Below are 23,650 nucleotides of genomic sequence, written 5' to 3'. Positions count from 1 at the left end.
CAATACACAAATCTTGCCTGGTGGGATTCCTCTACTCCTCAGGTCTTCCCAGAATGAAACCCAGGGTCCTCCATGTAATGTACCACTCCAGGTGCTTTAGCAATCATTGTGCATTCATAGCACACTTAACGCACAGCACTGTTTCTTCCATGCGTTGTACAATTACAGGCAAAAATACATCCAGCACACACATGCAATCTCCGTGCACTGTTCAGCACTGCAGCCTTTCTGCTTTGTACCAGGGTGTGATATTTAAGTGGGAGCACACACCTTCACCCTGTTTGCTGCACAGCACTTTACACTTCATGTATTGTACTTCACACAAGCACACATACATTCAGCATTGCTTTTCTTGTACATGCACGGCACAGCGATCCATCTCTCATATACTGTATCCCAACAGCCTTACATACATTCAGTACATGCATTAACCATACCTATACTGCGCAGTACTGCTCTATCCCTGTTTTATATCCTTCCCTAGCACACATATATCCAGCGCAGAGGCACTACACCTGCGCTGGTCAGCACTTTCACATCTACTTATTTAGGCCAAAGTTGAGTTAAGCACACAGCAGTTTAACCTTTTAAAAAGGTGAGAGCCTGTAGGCCTCGCTCCACTGACAGAGGATAAAAAGGACCCATTCACTACTACTGATCACTACACTGTATGCTGCCACCTCCAGGCTTGTGCTGCTTATCTCCTGGTGAAGGCAGTATCCTTCCACCACTATGAGGGTAGCACTTAGGGTGACTTCTTCGGACTAACATGACCACAATCCATGACATAGGCCTATGTTATGACGCACAAGAACGATTCCTGTTCCCCTATGACAATACATCTGCATTAGGGATCCAGGCAACAGTACAGTTGAGCACTTGTGACAAGGGTACACGTCTCTTACTTTGCGGAGGACTTTTCCGGCCAGCAAGTAGCTTAAGATGAGAGAGTATGGGTGAGCATGCAAGTAGGCGGAGAAAAGATGAGCAGCCATATTGTGAATACGCTGCAGCTGTTGAGTGCTGGGAGGTGAAGGTAAAGAGAGTTGCAGTAGCCCATGTGAGAGAGGATGACTGACTGCTTTAAACAGCTTCTTGACAGCAAGGCCAAACGGTGAACGTAGACATAAAAGAAAGATTGACAAAGTGTGAAGTTTGAAGGATGATTGCAATGGAGAAAAATACGAGAGGAAATATTTAAGCCAATTGAGAGACTGGTCTTATGTTCCCATTTGATTCACCTGAAGAGGAGACCGAGGTTATTATGGTAAATAGTGTCAAAAGAACTTCAAAGCTTTTAGCAGGTTAAGATAGACATTTTCTGGTCAAGAAGGACTGTGGCATAAGAAAGCGTGATACTGCTGAGAAGACTGAGATTGGGGCCTATAGTGTCTGTGACGAGTGAGAAGATTGTCAGGGCATGGGCCCTGAGAGGATCCTGATTTCACCAAATGTACTAAGAAACAATTTTATTTGTGTGACAGGAGGTAAACTCTCAATTCCTCTTGAGAATGTATTCAGTGAAATGTAATAGACTTCGGCATAACAGGAGATGGAAACTTAGTTGCAGAGGGTATTCATTTTATCTGTAAAGTTGGTGGTAAGTGATTCACAAAGTGACAGAGAATCTGTAGTAGTCTCCGTTCTTTCACAATTTGAAAAATCTCGCAGAAGCTAATTTGCCATCGGAGTTCGAGAGTCTAGGTGACTTGATCAACAGTCATTTTCTCCCGTTACTTCAAACACTCCACCAAAACTGCCTCAAGGCGGAAAGCCGTCAGTACTATATTTGATTTCTTTGACCAGGGTTCTGAAATCAGATTTTTGCTGCCCGAAATTCGTCTCTTTTCTCACAATAATCTTAGCACAAGGTTTTTTAAAACCAGGCTTTTTGGTACCAAGGTTCTGGTTTACCCTATGTAGATTTGAGTTATCACCTCTTAGCAGATCCTTTGGTTTCTGGAGTAATTTGAGAGGTGATGTCCAAAGACACTTGTACTCACTGGAGGTCCTCTTCTGTCTGGAACATGACATATAAATACCACAAGATGCCCAAACTTCTTGGTGTGCTGGAGTTTGCTTAAATAGTAAGTTTCTACCCAAGATGGCCACCAATTCTCACAGTACCTCAAATTTCATGAGGTTTTGGCGGAATCAGCAATATTTTGGTAAGGTTTGCGGCCTTTTCAAACAAACGCTAATACTGGGCATATTTTAACTGTGCTGGGTTTGGCAAATAAATGTTTGTGGCCACAATAGAGCCATGTGCAAAAAGAAGCCCCCACAACCTGAGGGTGGCCATGAGTGGGTAAGAGACTTAATCCCTTTGCTGCAGTGGGGCACTTTGTTGGGCACTGTCTTGTATTCATCAAACTGTCTTGGAGAGATCAAGACACCTTGTCCTGAAAAGAGTGTGCCTGTAGGAGTTAAATGCTCAGGAAAGCCTGTGTGCTGAATGACAATTATCATTACCATTTTACTCCACTGCGAAAGAGCCCTGGTCAGTTCACTGCGTGAAAAGTTTGGCTGCTCTTAGAAAATCCCAATTCCTTAATTTGCTGCACACCGATTTAAATGCTGCTTTGGAGTTTTATATCCAAGAAAATTGCTGCAAAAAAGATTTTCTTCATTCCACTTCTATGCAATGTTATTCCGATTATCATATCGCAATCCATATAATCAGTCAGCAGTTTCTGCAGGCTACACTTAATTTTAAACCTTGCTTACACTGTATTGTGTTTAAGAAAAAAAAAACTCATCCTGTTATGACAGGAGTTCCCCCTCATGGTAAACAGGTGTGTGCTCTTGACACGAGAAACCGACTAGATATGTAACTGGTATCCTTACTGTTTGTTTGAACCTGGCACGCTAATCTAGCAAGTGCACAGAGGCCTAGGCCTGTCTCTGGTAATGCAAGGCCCATACTCTTGTCTGAGACCTGGAGGAGTGCACAAAGTGTGCACCTCACAGCTGGCATGGCATTAGTGTGACCAGACCATTTCTCTGCAAGAGTGCATTCTATTGACCCTTCTCCAGTGTACAGTAGGCTGTTATGAGAGCCCTAAATCCTTGCACTTAAGTTCCTTGTGTATGTCACATGTGTGTATGTGCTGTGAATGTGTAATGGTAGGAGGACTTTGTTGTGAGAATCTGAGTACTGGGGCCAGTTCAATCACTTTTGGATTGACCCTAGTTTAGCATGTTACAAATTGGAGGGTGGCTACAGCTTCCCCAGACAGTGGAGGTATGTTGATTGCATCCCTGTGGCCGGTGAGTGGACATTCAAAAGAGACAACTCAAACCAGTTCTGAACAGTGGATCCACATCCCCTGTCTGGAAGATGAGTATCCAAACCTACTCACTGTGGCCTAATTGCAAGTTCTTCATGAGTTAGTAAGGGAGTGCTCCCCAGAGTGCTCGAAGGACTGCTTTGTGACCGAGGTGGATGTCTGCATGAAGGGCAGCCTTCCATCGGAGAGGGGACATCATCTGAAGTCTCTGCTTTCTGCTGGATAAGCAGAGTGTCTTCCTCTTCCCCCTGCCTGAGAGAGCAGTAAGGTGTGTTCCTGGCCCTCCAGAAGGAGAGACTGTCTAGGAGGAGAAGCTCAATTTGTTCCCAGAATGAGTAACAACCACTGGAAGCAGATAACTAAAAGGGAGTGAAGCCTGGGGTGACCGTTTGTGGAGTGAATTCCTAATCTTCCCCCAGCAGTTCTTGCTGTCAGCTACCTGAAGACCTGGAATTACCAGGTGTTATGGTGTGATTGTTTTGCTGCTGTGCTCCTGAGACACTGGTGCTGCAGTTGCTGATTTCGGAATAAAAGATTCCTTGTCGCCACCAATGAGAATGACTGTGTTTGGCCCTGGAGGCTGCAACTGATGAAGACACCCACCGTCTGACTACTGGCTCGGAGGCCACACCTACCATTCCAAGTGCCCCATCGGCACATGGCCCAAGGAAAGCTGTTACTGCCGAACATGAGTACTGCTATGTGAGCCTGCTGTATTGATTGCACCCAGCTGTCAAGTTCTGAGTCAGGTCATCCCGGCGGTACCTGCAGTACGTGAGCCACTGCCCCAGGAGTGGGGTTTCTGAACGCTCACCTACAGTAACATAGGAATCCACAGTAACATGGTATACGCTTGGCCTAACTAGGAGTTGAAAGAGAGACTGAGAAAGCAGAAGAACTCTGGTGTATGAACTTGGGACTTTTACTGGGTGAGCTTCAGTTGTTGAAAATAAACTGAACTGTTGTGCACATCAAAGCATTGGGATACCTTTGAGTTAACTGCGCCTCTGCTTAATTCATGCCTAGGCCCATGCTATCAACATTCCATTGTAGATTCTAGAGTACTCCAGATGCGGAAGGGGTGGTACCAAGAGGGTTGTAGCACCTCACTGAAGATCACAAAATGGTGTAAAACCGTGTTACTGATAACCTTAACTGTGCTATGTAGTATATCATTTTGCTTTGTGATTAATGTACTTTATTTTAACTAACAGATGAGCAATGTGTAGGACAATCTGTTACTGTGTCTGTTGGGTGACTGTTAAGTTCTGAGCTCTTGCACCCCACACTACCTCCCTGAGATGCCTTTGACTCCTCTTCCTTACAATCCTGAGTCAAGTGCAAAAACTATGTACTTGGCTCAGTTGCTGTGCCATTGAAGGACAATATCAGTGTCAAAAGCCCTCACCCTCCACAGTTTGTGCCCAGTAGCCCTTGTTTGACCTGTCGTCCACCTCCTCCCAGATGAGATCTGACCCTGCCCTTCCTTCTTTGACTCGGAAATTGAAAGATTGAAAGGACTAGAGTTTCTGTTCTTTTCCAACCAGTCTTTTAACTGCTTGTGTGGTGGGACTTTAAGGTGATAACAGACCTGTGCATCAATGGTGACTGGTTTGTAATTGAAGTAATACAATAAAAATACTCTCTTTGTTAATGAAATGTAAATGATTTTTAACTGCACCAATGTTTCACGTTTTGTACCACTGAAACTTAATTTGTTTGATAACGCTTATTGTTCCTGGCTGAAATATGAATTTATTGAGTTGGAGAAGGCCTACTATTCATCTATTGGCCTGTCTCTCAAGTTTATCCCGCTGAATGAAATTCTTTATCTTTTAGTACATTTGCATTTACTGCTTAAAAATCTTTTCTTAAAAAATTTGATTAATGCGTTTTTTTTATTTTGTCAATGATAAGTTGTAGCAGCAGGAGGAAAAGCCTTACCTTGCATTGTTGATGTGAGAGATGAGCAACAAGTCAGTGATGCTGTTGACCAAGCTGTGAAGACCTTTGGAGGTAAAGTTGTTTGTTTATGCCATGGGTACGTCTTTTGATTGATGGCCTTTTATGTTTAAACATTATTATTGTGCATACATAGTATTCATAGCAAGCCAGTGGAATCGTGCATATTCATTTTCAATTGCTTTAGTTGTCGTTTGTAAGTGTTCTATGGTATTTTATGTTAGATCAATTCCTTAGTTTCTTACTTTTTCAGTCATCACTACCAAATAGTTCCAAAACAAAAAGCGTCCAATTGCTACAACCAATAAGGGTACTCAATCCATAATCAGCCTTTCCATGTTAGTTGACCTCATGTTTCCTTTACATGTCTCACCCCACAGTTATTTTTTTCTTATAACCAGTTTAGACCTGAGCTGTGAAATTAATCTATTATACATAGAATTATCATCAATGCTTTTTGACACAGATCCAAGAGTCTGGTGCTGTATGCTGTACATTCACATGTGTCTTCATCCTTTTCCCAGTCTTGTTCTGAGCTACTCTCATAAGTTCATGTGTTCCAAAATCCATCTGGGGCAGAAAAATGTATTGTCACCGACCCCCTTTAGTCTGTGTTCTTCAGTTTGGGGAAGAGTCAACAATCCTGTTTGATACATTATACTTAGCTGTGGAAATCATGTTGCCAGACACATACATGAATTATTTTTTCCACCTTCTCTAAAACTTCCATATTCTAGGTGACTCCGCTTCAACATAACATCTTTGAAATCTATTCACATTCATCCTTCTGTTCCTCATTCACAAAGAAAGCTATCACACATATCCAGTGAACAGACAACCTCTATTGACTTAGCAGATCTTCAACAAATGATCTTTCTAAGCATTACAGAAAGTATGAGCAGTCCCCCTAAGAGACACACTAATCCACATGAGCGCATGAGAAGCTTCTTTTCCACATCAAGCCTAACTTAATCTTCCCACTACTGAGAAATGCGAAACTGGGAAGGACTATTGATCCCATTCTAGCATTCTTCATTGCCACATATGCAGAGACTTATTCTGGTTCTATGTTGGTCCAGTGTTTGCATTCATCTAAAGCTCCCTGCAACAGGGGAGGTCCCTGCCCAAGTAACACCAAACATTACCACCCTATTGCAGAATTCAAATGGAACTTCTTTGTTAGAAATTGGGTTTCTGGTTGGCTAGAGTATGAACCTCAGCCAAGCAGAACCTACCACTCTAATCGGGCAAGTAAGTTACAAACCAAAGATAACCTGTGCATACCCCCCGGTAGCTTGGCACGGAGCAGTCTGATTTATGCCCAGAGGTCATGTGTAAAGCAATTGCACAACACACTCACACCAGTGACACAATAAGTACACCACAAAAGAGACTCCACGCAATATTATAAAATATAGACAATGTATTCTACATAAATCATAGACCAAAACAACATAAATCAGTGATCACTTTGCCAACTGGGCAATTGTCCAATACATCACCATGCGTACAATGAAAGAACTTCTATTGTGCTGTAAAACCTCATGAAAGAAACATTACTGTAAATCTTCTGCTAATTCTGAGGTTACACTCATTAGCTGATAAGGTAAGGCAAAACGACATCAGCCATAAGTACTGTGCTTAATAAGCAAATTCCTGAGCTAGGACTAGGTATTCTGATAATGCACTGGTCAGACGATAGACATATGATGCCTTCAGGGCATGAAATGTAGCAGTTTGGGTGAGTATAAAACCTCTATACCACCCGAGCCACTGCGGGAACATAGATCATCAACACTTCCCCCTCAACAGATCAGTAACCTACAGACCCTGGGGCACATGTTTTATCAGCTGGGTTAAAGTAATTCCAGAGGGCCAGGTTAAAAGGCATGATTTTAGAACTAGTCTGTGGGCCACAGGCTAGCCTGCGCTTCTCTTAGGTGTTTTACGGTAATTGGTCAAACTGCGGCCAGATCCGAAGCAGGCAAGGAGGGCCTCCATAGAGGACTCACCTCACACTGCCACTTAGCCTACGACGGTAAGTGCCACCCCTTACGGCTCATGAAGGGGGGTATCCACATACTGCAGGATCCAGCGGGAATGCATTGCTTGGTCTCCTGCATGGATATAAAATGTAGCGAGTAGCAGCCCGAGGTTACGCGGAGCTACTGCTGAAATTGCAGGGCGTCATTGAAAGTGGGGGGAGGGGGAGTTCCGGCACAACCTCAGAGTTCTGATCCCCCATTCTCCATACCCCATGCCAGGAAGATGGCGGCAGTCAGGTAATTCATGGGGAGGCGTGGGGCTGCCGTACCTTCCTCAGAGCAGTCACTCTGGGGTTGCTCCACTCCTCCGGGGGTGGCCAACACCCCTGTGAGGACTCTTTGGTTATTGGGGCAACACTTCCCTCCTGGGTCCGGCTTGTTGGCTTGCCGCCACTCTGCCTCAATGGTGCGGGATGACGGAACAGGGAGAGCACCGCACCCAGCTCCCCTTCCTTCAGAGTGGATCATGGATTGTGCTTCGCAAGTATTGCCACCAGGTTAGGGCCTATGCAGCACTCACCCCAGGCTGGGGAGTAGCTCCTTCTTCCCAGGGGAGGTTTTCTCTGGGCCCCGCCGAGAGCGTGGCCAACCTCTCTCGTTTTAAAGAGGTCAGGGCTGCAGGGCACGAGGTGCTTAAGGCACGTTCTGGGTTCAGGGGCTCCAACAGCCGCAAGGGAGTGCTCACTAGGTGCTGATTAAAAGGAACTCAGAAGGCTGGACACTGCGTCCCACGGCCAACTCTGGGCCAGCCACCATCCCCCGGAGAACACTCTGGGAACAGAGCAAGGAGTACTCAGCAGACCAGCACATACAGGCAAGTAATGGCAGTTCCTCTTGGCAATCTAGCAGAGCCATGGTATAGCTGGCAGTAGGGCAACAAGTAGAAAAGCAGTCCATATGAGTCCTTTTGTGCCACCCAGCAGTAGCAGGCAGTGGGCAACAAAAGAGCAGTCCAGATGAGTCCTTTGAGCAGTTCAGCTGTTCTTCTGGCAGAGGTTCAGTCCCAGTTCCAAAGGTGCTCAAAAAATTAAGGGGCAAGAGCCTTCTACTTATTCTCAAAAATGCCTTTGTTCAGGGATTAACTTCAAAGGAGTCTTTTTTTTTTTTTCTTTTTCTTATAGTCAAGCACAACACCCTTTCAACCCCGCCCTGTCTCTAGACATTGTGTGAGGGCAGGACACTGCCTATTGACATGTAAGGTGTGAACGACCCTTCCTCTCCCCATCCCAGGAAAGACTATCCATATGCAGATGCCTCTTCTGTCACGCCCAGCCCCTCCTGTGTGATGGCTGTCTGGAGAGTATGCACCAGGTGGAGAGGTCACTTTGCCCCAGACGTGGATTGGAGTCAGGCTGCAAAAGCTGTACTTATTACCACAGAGAAATGTTCACTTTCTACAATAGTAATGTAAATTCCACCTACACCAGTAAAGAGGATTTCTCAATACCATTCCAGACATAGTAAACATTGCCATGCTACTCCTTATAGATCAGAAGATACCACTTAGACATATGTCAGGATATTTCCAATACAATCCTATGAGAGGAGCAGCACTAACGGTAGTAAGAAACTAAATAGGCAGTTTGTCACTACCAGGACATGTAGTACATAAATACATATGTCCTACCTTTTACATACACAGTACCCTCCCCATGGGGCTATTTAGGGCCTATCTTAGGTGTGACTTGGGTTTATTGAAAAGGGGGTTTAGGCCTTGGCAAGTAGTTTGACTTGCCAAGTCACTCTGGCAGTAAACTGCGCACACAGGCCCTGCAGTGGCAGGCCTGAGACATGTTTGAAAGGCTACTTCAGTGGGTGGTGCAATCTACGCTGTAGGCCCACTAGTAGCATTTAATTTACAGGCCCTGGGTATATCTTATACCACTTTACAAGGTACTTATAGGTAAAGTAAATAAGCTAAACAGGTGTAAACCAATTATACCCAGTTGTAGGGGAGAGAACACATGGACTTTAGCACTGATTAGCAGTGGTAAAGTGCCTAAAGCCAACAAAAAGGGTCAGACAAAATGAGAGGAGAAAGGCAGAAGGTTTGGTAGAAAGGGCCATTTCTTATATCCTTACTGTAAGGCCAAAGTAGGGACAGCCTAAAAGTAGATTCACTTGCAATCCAGCAATATCTGAGACAAAAAAACAGTCAGAATACATAACTAAACACTGGACCGAAACATTACTGGGACAATCTACATAATGTAGCAGAGAAACTCTGTGTGACGTTTCTCCTCGAGCTCTTTCGCTTTTGACATAGATCAGAACTTACTACTACTTGCACAACCCTTACAGTCTGTAGAAAGCATAACCGATCAAGCAATAGGGTGGGTGGGTGAAAATAGTTCCTGAATAGCGCAGCCAAAAATTCCACTCAGGCTACCTGCTTTTTCCCCGCCAGCCTAGTCACTTATGAAGTTTTACATGAATTCTGCTGCACCCCAATCTCCACTCCTGTAAATTATTTACATCAAGTCCCACTTGAATTATATCTTAGCCCACTGCATCTTCTTTAGCTCATGTGTGAATTACACACAATTATACTTGAGCAGTAAAGGGGGAAAAAGACCCATTCACCGCAGTCATAGAAGGCATCATAGCTGACAAACTGCTATAAACAAATTAGCCTCAAGCTAAACAGATTTAAAACCAAGAAACATGGCAAGTGACCATCCCCACCTTCTAAATTAACTGAAGTAACCTATCTACCCATGTTATCTGATGATATAGTAGCCTCCTTCAAAGCCAAGGTCAGGAACTGCTGAATCTTGTGGGTTGTTGACCCAACTTCTACCAGTTGAAACTTCTCTAAAACTGCCCAGCCCAGGTAGGCAACACCTAATGACAGCAATCACCTTAGTCAACAACTGCCTACACTATAAAAACACCTTCTATCTATACATGCCTACTCACAGACAAAACTTAAAGATGCCAGTAAGCCTGGTATCCGTTGGCACACCCATTTTCGTGGTGCTGCCAAGGCAGCAGACAGAAATGCCATACCTCTGAACTGTGTTCGGGCTCCCAATTAGAGAATACTAAAATTAAAAACTCCTTCTTTCCTATAAAAGGATGTGACCTGCTACACAAAATCACATACTGCCATCCAAAAAACACCCACTTGGCTCTAACATCCTAGTGGTCCTCGGGACCAAACGCAAAACCAGAGGAGAGACCTGTGCTTCTCTGCCATGATTGATTGACCACCGCCACCTCTGATTTCTTGACCACGCTTAAATGTTTTTTTAACTCTTCTTAACAATATCCTCCCCATTCTCTTAAGGTGACAGGTGCAATAATGTTTTGAGTACCAGAACACATGGGTTGAACTCACCTGACTCTCCTTGAAAGCCCTGGCCTCCACAAACTATCATGCTGTAACATAGTACAGCATAGTGATGGCCATACCCCACAGCTGTGTGAAGTAGTATATGTGGAACTAATAGGTGAAGTTGTCTTACGCTTTCATACACAATGTATTTTTGCACTGGTATTAGTTGCACTTCAACAGAACAGAAAACAAACATGTGGCTTAAGAGCCATAACTTTAAATAAGGCACTTTTCTCCATTTGGGCAATGTTTCTGATGTGCTGTTATTTGTTTGTAAAGTTCAATAAACAAGATGTGAATAAGTTGTGCAGTTTGTACCCAGCTAGGCAAGGTCACAATAGCTACTATCGCACATTGTTTAATGAAGAATTGTGTTGACTTTCAATCAGGAATAGACGTTTTGGTGAACAATGCCAGTGCCATCAGCTTGACCAGCACTTTGGAAACACCCATGAAGAAAGTGGACCTTATGATGGGCATCAACACAAGGGGAACCTATTTAGCGTAAGAACAATAAGCACATACTGATAAGCCAAACTGTGTAACTAGATTAGAGAAGCAAAGCTTTGTCTCTGATGTGAAGATGTCCTTAACAGATTTGTTTCTGATAATGTCTGTTAATGCCAGAAGAAGCAAAGTTAACTTTGAAGCTGGACATTATACTTTACTGATGTTATGTTTTTCCCTGTACATGTTTTCTTTTTACTAATCGAACCATATTAACAATCACTGGACCTCACCATCCCTCCACACCTGCACACAGCTTTAATACCTGAACAAAACCTTTAAGTTCAAAGATAGCTTGAAGATACATCTACATATCCTCTCACTAGGATATGTCTAAACACTGTTGAGATCCTGGCATTTTCTATTGCCAACATTTGTGTCCTGTCAGTCAGATGACTAAGACAACCCTAGCATCTACCAATTTGAGAGACTTTGGGCTCCTTTCATTAAAGGGTTTTCTATTTTTATCTGCTTAATGGGAAACCTAGGACCTAATTATATTAATGCTTGAAGTATGTCTGATTTGTATCATAACTCAGTCAGTCAAGGATCTTTATCCAGCTGATTTCGAGCCATAAACCGTACAATCATAAAACCTACATAAAATTAGTAAAAATTTAATTAAAACCAGATCAAATCCAATTCATAGGGTCACAAAAATTCATAATAGCAGGAACATTCATCACACAGCCTCATAGTGATTTGCGAGTAAAATTTAGAACTGCTATACAGAGATCCAGCTCGTACAGTTTTTGCAAATAAAGCCGCGCTTATCTGTGAGATCTGATCATGGATGAATGGAGGACTGGTCTCAGGAAGTACTTTCGAGGATGGGAATATAAATGACAAAATCGCAAGGGCAATTTGGGAAAGGTGTGCGCCAGTCATCTTCCTTGGGGAAGACCACTAATAAGTAAAACACTGCCTTCTAAGCAAAAACTTACTTTTTGCATCAGAAAGTACATCAAATAAAGTTCACAACCCAGCAATGTTTTAATAGTTATAGTTGGCACTACTACTTAGTTTGTCAAAGTTAGCCTGGTGGAGTCTGCACAGTTTTTTCTCCTAAATGCTTCTTTCATCACCCCCATCCCAGTAAGTTTAATATCGCATGGGTTGAAATACAGGTCTACAAGATCCAGGTCCAAACCCCCCACTTTAATGTAGTTAATCCAGGGTATCTCCAAAACATAATCTGTGGATAGACCATCTTCCAGAACATCTTTTGACAGAGAAGCCCCCTTTTTCCCTCACATTTTGACCCAGTGCAGTAAAGGGGCCAACTTAATCCTGTCCTCCAGGGGGTACAGGCAAACAGGCCCACAGGCACATAAAAGAGGTGTTGGCTTGCAGAACAACAAGGAGTCTTCTAAGGACGTTGCTCTCGGCCTTCTCAAGAGGGCCAGCACCTTTGTCCCCCCCACCTCTGCAGTGCACTTGCTTTTGTAAATGCTAATTATCTTGCTTACCGGTTTTTGACCTAGCCAGCTTGCAAAGGTAAAAATTGCCTCCACAGCTCTTTCGTGCTGGATGCCCCTAATAGAGAATAGGCTGTGCCAAGATAAATTTTGGTCAAGCGGGACGCCTAAGTAATTGAAAGTCTTGACCTTTTGAATATGTGTATCACCCAGATAAAAATGCTTGTGTTTTAAAAAATTTTGGACCAATGCTCATGGCGAAGGATTTGCTGAGACTGCTACACACATGAGAAGTCTCCCCCCCCCCCCCCCCCCCACGTAAAACTATAAAAAGAGTCTAAAAGGCATTGCAAACCGGTTGAAATTCTTGAAATAAGTACCACATCATCACCATATAATAAGATGGGCGGGGCTCTTGACATCACTTTGGGGAGATCTTTACCAACTTTGCAGAGGCTGGGTTTGAGGTCATTAATGTAGATGAGAAACAATAATGGGGCCGTCGCGCATCCCTCTCTGACTCCTATTGTGGATTTAATTTTAGGAGAGAATTCACCCTCTATGCCAAACCTGACCCTAATCAGACAATCCCAGTGCATCCTTTGCATAAAGCCAGTTATGGCGGGGTCTATTCCCTTGCAATTATCTCCCAGAGCTTAGATCTATTGACTGTGTGTCAGAGGCCGAAGAGAGGTCCATTAATGCTAGGTGAACCTCTCTTTGCCTTGACATACTTGCCGATGACCAGCTGGACATTCAAGCATTGCTCCTCTGTGCCCAGACCTGGCCAAAACCCGTACTGGGCTCTGGATAAGGAGGTGGATTCCTCTATCCAATCCTCCAAGGGTCCTAAGGGAGCTATCTAGGAGGGAAATAGGTCGGTAGCAGTGAAGATCATGGCGGTCTCCTTTTTTTAAAGATGGGGACCACAACCGCTTCCTTCCACGTCTGTGTAAGGATCCCTAAAAGACATTTGTCAGAATCTGCAGAATCTGGCACACTACGCCATGTTATATTTGAAAAAAATCAAGGGGGATACCGTCAGGCCGGGTGCTTTCCCCATGACCCAGTGTTGAAGGAAACCTTTTGTCATTCAACTCAAGACACTGAGGATATTATAAGAAGTAGGCCATCGTTCAAAAATATCAAGTAAGTAAATAACCTGCATTTTCAATTGCATTTTGTCATAGATGGTAGGTTCTGTAAATATCCTGGTCTCTACCCTTCCAGTAGGTTTCACTTACTACTACTCCTCTGTAACTTACTTTAATGTTTATAAAGAAAGTCCCAACATGCCAACTCCCCATCAGTACAGAACACCATGCATTCAAACATAACACACATGTAGTGACGGTGCTTAGGTTGCTATAAGCTTAGTACTTTTGGTAACATCTGTGTACTTCTTGGCTATGGACAGTACTCAGCAACCGATCAGATTTAACAAAAGCAGCTTTTCTTTATAACGGGGGCGATGGGGTGTCCTTGAGAAAGTCTGTGGTCATGGTTGGTTTGTGCCTTCCAGAGCATGGGTCCAACACTCTAAGAGTCTTGGGATTCAGTGGTATAATTTATTGAACTATTCTGTATCTCATAATTTTCTGAATACATATTTTGTTGGTGCCCTACAAACTGATGATAGCATTTTCTCTTTCATAACTTTGGATCTACTGCCATGTTTCAACCTCTTAGAACTCGGAAATCATATTGTTAACTTATTGGCTAAGTGGAGGTGGCCGGTTAAAATATATTCTACTGCAATTTGTCTGCGGTCCTTGCACCAGGGTCACCTTGTGCATACTTTGTAGAAGTTAGTTTATTCCTGATTTTCACCAGCCACTCAGTGGCTTGCTTAGAGGTGTTTAGGTATGATCCAATTTCTTTCAATTTAGGGTAAGCCTTGCTGCTTTGTTTTGTATGCGTTCTACATAGTCACTGAGTTTTTGGGTAAGTCTTTGTAGACTATATTTCCATAGCCCAGTTTGGCCTTGATAAATGATCTAGTGGACTACTCTCTATATTCAGTTCTGAGCTTTGGTAAAATCTTATGGCGCAATAACAATAGGAAATTGCATCTATTCATTATAGTGTTTGTCAGAATAAATCACAGAAATGTGTCTAAGATTGCTCTGAGGTCCCTCACACATTGGGCAGGGGTCAGAGCCATCAGCAAGGCAGGAATTAATATCAGTGGGGCCATTTTACAATTTGTTTTGGTCTGCTTTTGTTCTATTGAGGAATGGGAAGTGTTCCCTCATCTAGCGATGTGTGATTTAGATGGTTTGCTTTGTCGAATTGGCATCTGAGAATGGTCCACATATAAATATTGGTTATTATTGTTTTTGTAATAGTGGGCTCATAAATCTATGTTGAAAAATACTGCTGAAAAAGTTGACTGTAGCACTCTGGATGATACCTCCCTTCTTGTGGACTCGAGCCCTTTCTGATTCCTTAACTCTTATTTGCCTCATCCGAAGTAGTGAGGTAAATTCAGATGTGTCTGTGCAGACAGGAGTTGGTGCACAAATCGGGATTCCGGGTTGTGTGGTAATTACTGTCGGGCACGCCATGGTTACAAGCAAGCTGAACTGTTGGAACACTCTCTATGATGGGATCAGCAAACAAAAAACTCACCAGAAGGCTGCAGACCATTCAAACCTCAACAGTCAGTGCAGCGTGGGAGGTCGAGGGAGATTCTAAGTTCAGATCACATCACACCACACCTGAAGGTGCTCCACTGGCTCCCGGTTCAGAAACAAATACAATTCAAACTTCTCACCCACACTTCGAAGGCACTACATAACATTGGACCAGCATACCTAAACGTTTGCATAGGCTTTCACAAATCTTCCAGACATCTCTGCTCGTCTGGACTCTTACTTGCACAGATCCCATGCAAACGGAAAAACAGATCCGGTTGTCCAGCGCTCTGCTACACAGCTCCTACAGCGTGGAACGACCTGCCGCTACAGAAGAGCTTCCTCATCATTTCTTGAATTCTGCAAGGAGCTGAAGACTTGGCATTTTGAGTTGTCCTACTAGACCACATGTGTGGCTAGACTCGCACCCTCTTAGTGCCAGTGCCAGGATGCCCTCCCTTCACTAGCTATCAAAAAAAAAAAAGCTGTGTTTTAAAATTCTCTCCAACATAAAGAACCATGAACAATTCAAATCCTTTGTCGCAAAAATTTTCTTTCTTTGTCTCAAGAAACTGTCCCCAAAAGTTAAGAACCATGCGTGCTGCCAAAGGTTTCCAGAGATGAAGGTGTAGAGGATACAGCAAAACCTTTAGAAAATGCCATTAAATAAAGTCAATGAAAATCTGCTTACCACTCTTCCTGATCGCTTTTCCTCGTAACTAAAGTTTCCGGGCTCCTGTCTTACTGGGCTTCTGAAGAAATGCAGGACTAGTTGCAATTGAGCAATAAAGAGTCCCACAACTGGCTGGAATTCTTAATAACTGGCAACTTCCAGCAGATGCAGTCTACTTTTATAGCCGAGCCATGCCCACCTTGTTGAAGGCGCTTTCTCTATTGCATGGCAGGGAGGCACTCTTGGCCAGGACCAGGATTGCTGCTTTGCTGAAGTCACTTCCTCTGGAGCATGGCACAGCATGAACTTTGGGCAACATAGCTGTTTAAATGCAGGCACTCCCAGCTTGTTAATCGACACAGCTCCCACCTTAGTGCGAGTCTGGTGGCACAAATGAGTTGCTGACTCCTTGCGATGATACACTGTACGGCGCTTCAAAGAAAACAAGGGACGCTGCTAGGTCCTGACACTCATGATGTCCAAGAACATCAAGAGCCAGCCCAAAACTATTCTAAGCATTCTTATTTATTCTTTCATTCATTTAGTCTTTTGACTAGGATGCGTTGTCTACTGTATCATTGGCTGTGCATAGATTCAGTGCAGGTTGATGATAGTTGTGAAGGGATATGATGTCTATCCTAATGTCAGCTATCCTGGTTTCAGTCTCAGTCATTGATGTGAATACTATAACTGAGAGCTGGGGAGTAATCCTATTGTATGTACGTTTCTGTAATTGTGTTGTGACTTCCCTCGATTATGTAAGAATTGGAAAGATTCGAGATTTGTCTATTGATGGATAATAGTTCAACTTCATCTTTTGGTTCTGTAGGAGCTGAGTGACTACTGCTTGCTTCAGTTATCAAAGCACTATGCGCTGCTTAGGGATTCATTGATGAGGTTTGTGATCTTGGGCGAGTGTTGAGTTACATTTCTTGGCACATGGTGCTTGTCATGACTACTTTGGTAGGTTTGAAGTGTTGTTTTTTTCAGCCCACTTCCTTACTTCTTGTATATGCAAGGGATTGACGTTGGCTAAAGGCAAATTTAAGGACAGTGGATTGAGTGTGGGATATGGGAAGGTCACTTGGGTTTTTTAAGTCTTCTTCAATTAATTCTTCCGTTTTTGTATTTAAGAAAGTAAAAGGAATACCACCAAGATGGTACATGCTCAAGGAAGCGACTGACTCACAACTTGTATTCTTAGCAATAATAAGCTTGAAGACCATCAGACATAACTGAAGGTAGCAAGGCACTAAAACTAACATAAGGAAAATGGAGGTGTGTGACAGCACTATTATCATGAAAGATTGGGGAGTTTAAAGCAATATGTTGGTTTAAATGAGCACTGAAAAACATTAAAAGTAGACGAGATTGTTAACTCCATAGCTTCCCTAGCTATGTTCCTGTAATGCATGCTGAGTTGGCCAAGTGTTCACATATGCACATATCAAGGTTTTGGTAAGAGTACATCTTTTAATATGATTGGCATACTACAGTTCCAATACTGACTTAGGCTCCATAATTGTCCAATATTTAACCACTTAAAAACGCAGATCATGAAGTTCATAGGGGAGAGAAGACCTTGCTACCCACTGAGTGGCTGCATGCGGACTGGGCAGGTATGGGAAAGGAATTTTGGGACATCCTTTCCATTGTGTAGGATGACTTCTTTCATCAACACTTCTGCAAAAAAACTGCTGGATACCTTCAACAGCTTAATGCTCAGAGGAGACCGGCATATTTGCCTTCGGCTTTCAGCCCTTTTGAGTTTTCAGTCAGTGTTTACCTCAATAGCACAAGTACCCTTCAGCAAGAGTAACTGTCTAACATGTCCATTTCATGCGTATGTGCTGCTTGTGTAGAAAAATGTTAACTGATGAGAATACAAGATGGACAACATGGCAGCCACACAATCCCATACAGAATTCAAGAAATGTATTGCCTCCTACCAAAGGGGAAAAGGTGGGGCCTCTGGTGAGAAGCTGCTCCGCTGGTGGCTCACATGTCCTAAAATTAAGAGAAGTAATTACTTGAGGATGTTGAGATTAACATTTGGTTGTTTGAGGCAGGGTTGACTTTAGCATACATGATTGTATGTTTTTTTATATGTATATATATATATATATAATTGTTTATATTACAAATAATTGCAAAGTTTCAAACAAAAACAAATTCAATTAGTTTTCTAATTTTCATGACATGTATGAGTAAGAACTAGTGTGACTGAGTATATGCTGAGGTATGTTCCTGGGTTTCTTTAGAGCCCAGGTTGTGTTTTCTTTGTAGTGTGCCCTGGTGCAACAGGGCCTTTTTGTAAATGAACTCCCCAGTATGGCACATAGCCATCTTCTCATTGCTCATTTTAAAAGAAGTGTGCTGAGGGTTTTCTGGGCTCACAAACCAGGATGTAGGCAAATGGATCTAGACTGATGAGGTCAGGTCCCTGTAGAGTGCATTAAACAAGAATCACATAAATTAAATTTTCTGTACAGGTAGCACCAAAGTCAAAACTAGACCCTATAGGGTGGAGTAACAACTAAGAAGTATACAGTGTTTTCAACCTAGAGATCTTCCAGCGATGTACTAACTCCCCCTCCCCCAAGGTGTCCTATATTTGACGTCCTGGATCTCTCTTGTTATTGCTCATATCATTACCCTTGTCTATTTTAGTTAGTCCAGCTAAGAGTTTCTAACTTTCACTCCTGTTTCATAAAATCTGTGTTGTATAAAGTTTGCATGTGCTTCCTTCTTTTTTTCCTTTTTTTTCTTTTTTAGAAGCGCTTTATATTCCTCAATTTAACCTCCAGTACCCTCATCAGTCTAGCCTCAATTAGTCCATGCACCTCCCCTCTAGTTTCAATAATTCCCTTTCTAAATCTTGACATAGTGTGTTTTCTTTCCTGGTCTTAACCTATGGCTCCCAAAATCAGGTTGCCCTTAACAACAAATTTTTGCGCTTTCCACTAGGTCTGAGCACTGTCCACCAGTTGTTCATTTTTTTTTAGCTATTGTTCTGATGTCATCCTAAGCATTACCACCATCTATGGGCCTGTCAAATACCACATATCCAGCAATCATCACATCTTGAGTTTCCGGTTTCTTTCTGACAGTCATTTACATAGTGGAATGCTTAGACACACCCTCGGCTAGGTATGCTGAGTCCCTGCACATGAACGCGTAAGTAATTGGGGAAAAAAAACATAGCCAAATCTTGAACAGGAGCTATGCACTCGTGAATAAAAAGAGTAACATTGATCATTGCTGTTGAGCTCCCTCCATATATCATTCAAGACCTTTGCCTTTATCAATCCATGGAATTTAGTCCAGTGGGAGGTCATGTGGGACTTCTCCCTTGTTTCATCCATCTATAGGTTGAAATCCCCTCCTGCTAGCAGTAGTGCATTGGGTTGGTCCTTGATCGTTTTTCAAATGAATGTATCTGGTGTCAATCTGTATGCCTGGGGGCAAATTAGCATTAAGCAAAAGATCCTCTTTGCCCTCCCAAGTTCTCCAGCAAACTGACCCAGGTCAGAAGTTTATAAACGTTCGAAGTGAAACATCGCAGGTAAACATTGCAGACATTGTTTCACTATTGCAACCCCCCTGGATCCTGTGGTGTACCCAGAGTGACAACACACACTCTATCTCCCCCTCCCAATAAACTGACAGCTGCACATCAAATGGGTTTCTTGAAGGCACATCACATCTGCACTCTGTATGTTCAGTGCTTTTTTCACTACCCCCGCTTCAAAATTTTGTTATACAGTGCCCATTGACCGTCAGTGCAAAACATGTAAATGACTGTGCCATGCAGGAGAAGTCTTAAAACACTAATCTTGGTCTACCGCCATCTGCACCAGGACAGAGGGGCTCACAAACGATGGGCCTTTACTGTTACTTTCAGCTGAATGAGAAACGGTAACCATAAACTGCCCCAATTCACCCCCACCCCACAACATTATACTGTGGATACCAAACTTTCCTTGAACCCAATTTAGATGTGCCCTTCGTCCCAATATTATAGTATTTAATCTTTTTAAAAAAAAATGTAACTCAGAACAACTCAGTCAGTCCAAATAGAGTCTTTTTTTTGTAGGTTGTGCATCTATTGTAGGTCTTTACTCCAACTACCTGCCCCAGTCAGGTGTATACTAGTTTTACGCAGTTCATGTATGCCAGATGCAAACAGTGGGTGCTAGCAGGATCCATGTTGCTCTTCTGTCAGTCCAGTTCCCTCTTTCTTCTTTCACTGCCTTGGTTGGGGGGGGAGGGGGGACACGACAAGGCTTTTCTGAGGATGTCCTCTTTGGGTCCACTCCTAGCAAGAGCTCCTGCATTTATCACAGCACACAGGATTAGGGGTTTTCCTCCTACGTAGCTTGGCCTATTCTTCCTTGAGTAGCTTGTAGTGTGCCAATTTCCATTAGTTCAGGCTCCAGGCCATTTTGCTTCAAGTTGTCATGTTAGTGACTGCTCCACTATCACATTCTTTGTGCTTCTGTGCTATTTCTTATGGTTCACTGCATGCCAGCCCTCTGACCAATCCCACACTGTCTATGACCTAAGCAAGTGCCACGTCTTCCCTTTCACAATAATTCTATTCTTAGCTTCCCTAAGAATAGCATCAGACATTTAAATTTTGTGTCAGTCAAGCCTGTCTTAACTGTGTCAAAGCTTTGCTCCTCTGGAACAATGCACCACTAGCAACCTACCTTCTGACAGCAATGATTCAGTCTGTTACAGAATCAGGAGGTGCAACATGTGCTTCTGTAGATCACACGCTGTGCACACTCCTGCCATCTAGGGTTGAAGGCAGACTTTACAAGTTGTTTTTCTTTGAAGAAGAGGTTTTATTTGAGGTGACTCATGATAGCTCCCTGAAACCCAGAGTATACTAGGGGAAAGACTCTTCCTTAAATTCTTTTTTTGTCTGTAATCTGGTTTGGATTGATGTTCCAGTGCTTCAGTACTGTCTCAATACAGAAGGTTAAAAACTTTGATGCAGAGACACCTTAATGCCGACTTTTACCACTCGAAGGACTTTGTCCAGCCGTTAACTGTTTTGGAACAGAGAATAGAGGGGCAAGGTTATAGGAGAATGGCTCATTGGGGCATAGGGTGTGAAGAGCACATCTTTTAAATAATGCCGTAATTGTAATCATAAGTTCCTGTGGTCAGACTAACACTGGGTTTGTAACCTCTGCCTCACAAGGGAGCATGACGAGGGTGCCTGTTTGCTATGTAAAGCCTTTTGGTGCAAAGACTGCTTGACAACCACTGTATAGAAGGTGAGCGCATTACAGAATGAAGTACCAGGGCTCAATTGAAACACCGCCTGACAGGGTGCCAAAGACTTTGAAGAAGCTTACTCAGACAACAAAACAGAAGAATACTCCGGGAGTCCGGTGAACCAAGAGGAGTCCTGTCCACAGTCCAGAATATTGGTCCTACAATGAGTTTGGAGACAATTTTCTTTTAGGCCCTCAAAGAAGCCAACACCCACAAGAAACACCATACCTCAAACTGAGGGCCTTCCCTCTGGGGTTCACCGTTAAATGGAACCTCAGCTACAGGGGAAGTACCAAACCCCACAAGAGTATCATACCTTGATCCCTAAACTGCCTCAGAAAAGAGCTTGATACCTTCAGCACGACTCCTAGAACTCCAGTGATCCAGCTTTTACATAGAGGAACTGATCCTTGGTACCAAGAGCTTGCTGTGTCCATCTCAGATACAAGATAGACTCTAAAGTCTGAGCAATCAACTCTGTGCCAAAGACTAGCATGACATAAGGCAGAGGAGGATTTTCATTGAGTCTCCAACCATATACTTGCATGGCCTCCACCTTTTGGCGAACACCACAGCAAGAAACGGCACCTCACCTTTGAAGAGGCAATTGCTGAGGAACCTAGGGCTCTTTCTTTAACAAAAAACAAACAAGGGCACTTGCAGCACCCCCTGCACCTTCACCCTCACAATCACTATTCCTGGCTGAGGCCATTTACTCCTACGGCCACCAAGACCCCACTGAAAACCAAGCAAACCCATACGATCATCCACTGCCTACCGATGACTGAGATAACCCTTGGTGAAATTACAATGACAACTCTCCAGACGATCCCTCAATGGAAACATATCCACCGAAAACCTCCCCATAGAATGACACAACCACCTACAACGCAGTCATACAATGTGCAGCAGACCACCACAAAATTATTCTGCATGTAGAGAAAACATACTTCCTCATTGAGACCCTCTGTAAAATAGAACGATTGGTGCAATTTCTGTAGCTGCTTAAAAGCATTCTCAAATGCTTCCCTGACCTCGTCAAAGCACAAGCCTACTCCACAAGATCCCATCTTTATTTGCTGACATGTGCCACCTAATTCCCTTATCATCCACGTGGCCCATAAAATGGCATAGATGCAGGGTACTGGGAACACTCCTCCAACTACTAAAGAGAGCAAAAAGCTTGATGCAGTGAGCAAGCTTTATACCTGCAGGAACTGCCATGTATTGGCAAATAGACAACTCTGTTGCTGTGCCAATAGAAAAGGTTTCAGCTATACATATTCTATTGACTTGTCCAAAAAAATATATATATATATATATATGTTCGATGGCATGTGTAGCTGCAGATACACATGCTGTGCACATCCCTCCATCTGGTGCTGGGCTCGGAGTGTTACAAGTTGTTTTTCTTCGAAGAAGTCTTTTCGAGTCACGAGACCGAGGGACTCCTCCCATTTCGACTCCATTGCGCAGGGGCGTCGACTCCATCTTAGATTGTTTTTTTCCCGCCATCGGGTTCGGACGTGTTCCTTTTCGCTCCGTGTTTCGGGTCGGAAAGTTAGTTAGAATCTCGGAAAAAACATCGGTATTGTTTGCGTTCGGTATCGGGTTAGTTACAACAGATCGACACCGAATTTAGAAGAGTTCCGGTGGCCCTTCGGGGTTTTTTCGATCCCCCGTCGGGCCTGGTCGGCCCGGCCACGTGTGAATTCAAGGCTGATGGAACGGACCCCATTCCGCTTCTGTCCAAAATGCCATAACAAGTATCCGTATACGGATCAGCATCTGGTCTGTAACTTGTGCTTGTCCCCAGAGCACAAGGAAGATACTTGTGAGGCCTGTCGAGCGTTTCGGTCCAGAAAGACGTTAAGAGACCGAAGAGCCAGAAGACTGCAGATGGCGTCGACGCCGACAGAACAAGAGCGTTTCGAGGAAGAAGAGGAAGCTTTCTCTATCCAAGAGTCGGACTCGGAAGAGCTCGAGGCCGAAGAAACGCCGAAAACCGTGAGTAAGACGTCGAAACATAAGACTCACGAGAAGTCAACAAAAGCCCAGGGGACGCCACCGCCAACAGGCCATGGCTTAACCCAAACAAGCGGTGACAGAGCCAAGGCACCGAAAAAGGGCACGCTGGTGTCGAAGTCATCCGACTCCGGTCGAGATACCGCCACACAGCAATCTCGGACCCGAGACACCGGCTCTGAGAAATTTCGGCACCGTCACAGCGGCACCGAACAAATTTGGCATTGAGACACCACCACGCCGAAAATTACAAAGGTTTCTTCGGAGCCTAAAAAGACCTCCGAAAAAGTTTCGGTTCCGAAACATCCAGCCTCGGAGCCGAAAACAGGTTCCTATACAGAGAAACAAGGAGCCTCCCAAATGAAAAAACATAGATTTGGAGAGGAACTTCAAGCTGTAGAGCCAGACTATACTCAAAGGAGGCTCCACATTCATCAAGACACAGGGAAGATAACCACTCTTCCTCCA

At 43.6% G+C, this 23,650-nt stretch overlaps 1 protein-coding gene across 1 annotated transcript in view; it reads left to right on the top strand.

The window, feature by feature from the left end:
* The window catches only part of HSDL2 (hydroxysteroid dehydrogenase like 2), a 184,853-nt gene that overhangs the window by 21,599 nt on the left and 139,604 nt on the right, over nt 1–23,650 (top strand). The window contains exons 3-4 of the mRNA XM_069238664.1: nt 5,208–5,306; nt 11,024–11,138. Of these exons, the coding sequence (XP_069094765.1) occupies nt 5,208–5,306; nt 11,024–11,138 (214 nt within the window). The remainder of the gene's footprint in view (nt 1–5,207; nt 5,307–11,023; nt 11,139–23,650) is intronic.

Source organism: Pleurodeles waltl, chromosome 1_2 (genome assembly GCF_031143425.1).
Source record: "Pleurodeles waltl isolate 20211129_DDA chromosome 1_2, aPleWal1.hap1.20221129, whole genome shotgun sequence".
In the NCBI taxonomy this organism is placed as follows: Eukaryota; Metazoa; Chordata; class Amphibia; order Caudata; family Salamandridae; genus Pleurodeles; species Pleurodeles waltl.
The sequence above is the reverse complement of the archived record's forward strand: the minus strand, read 5'-3'. Positions and strand labels throughout refer to the sequence as shown.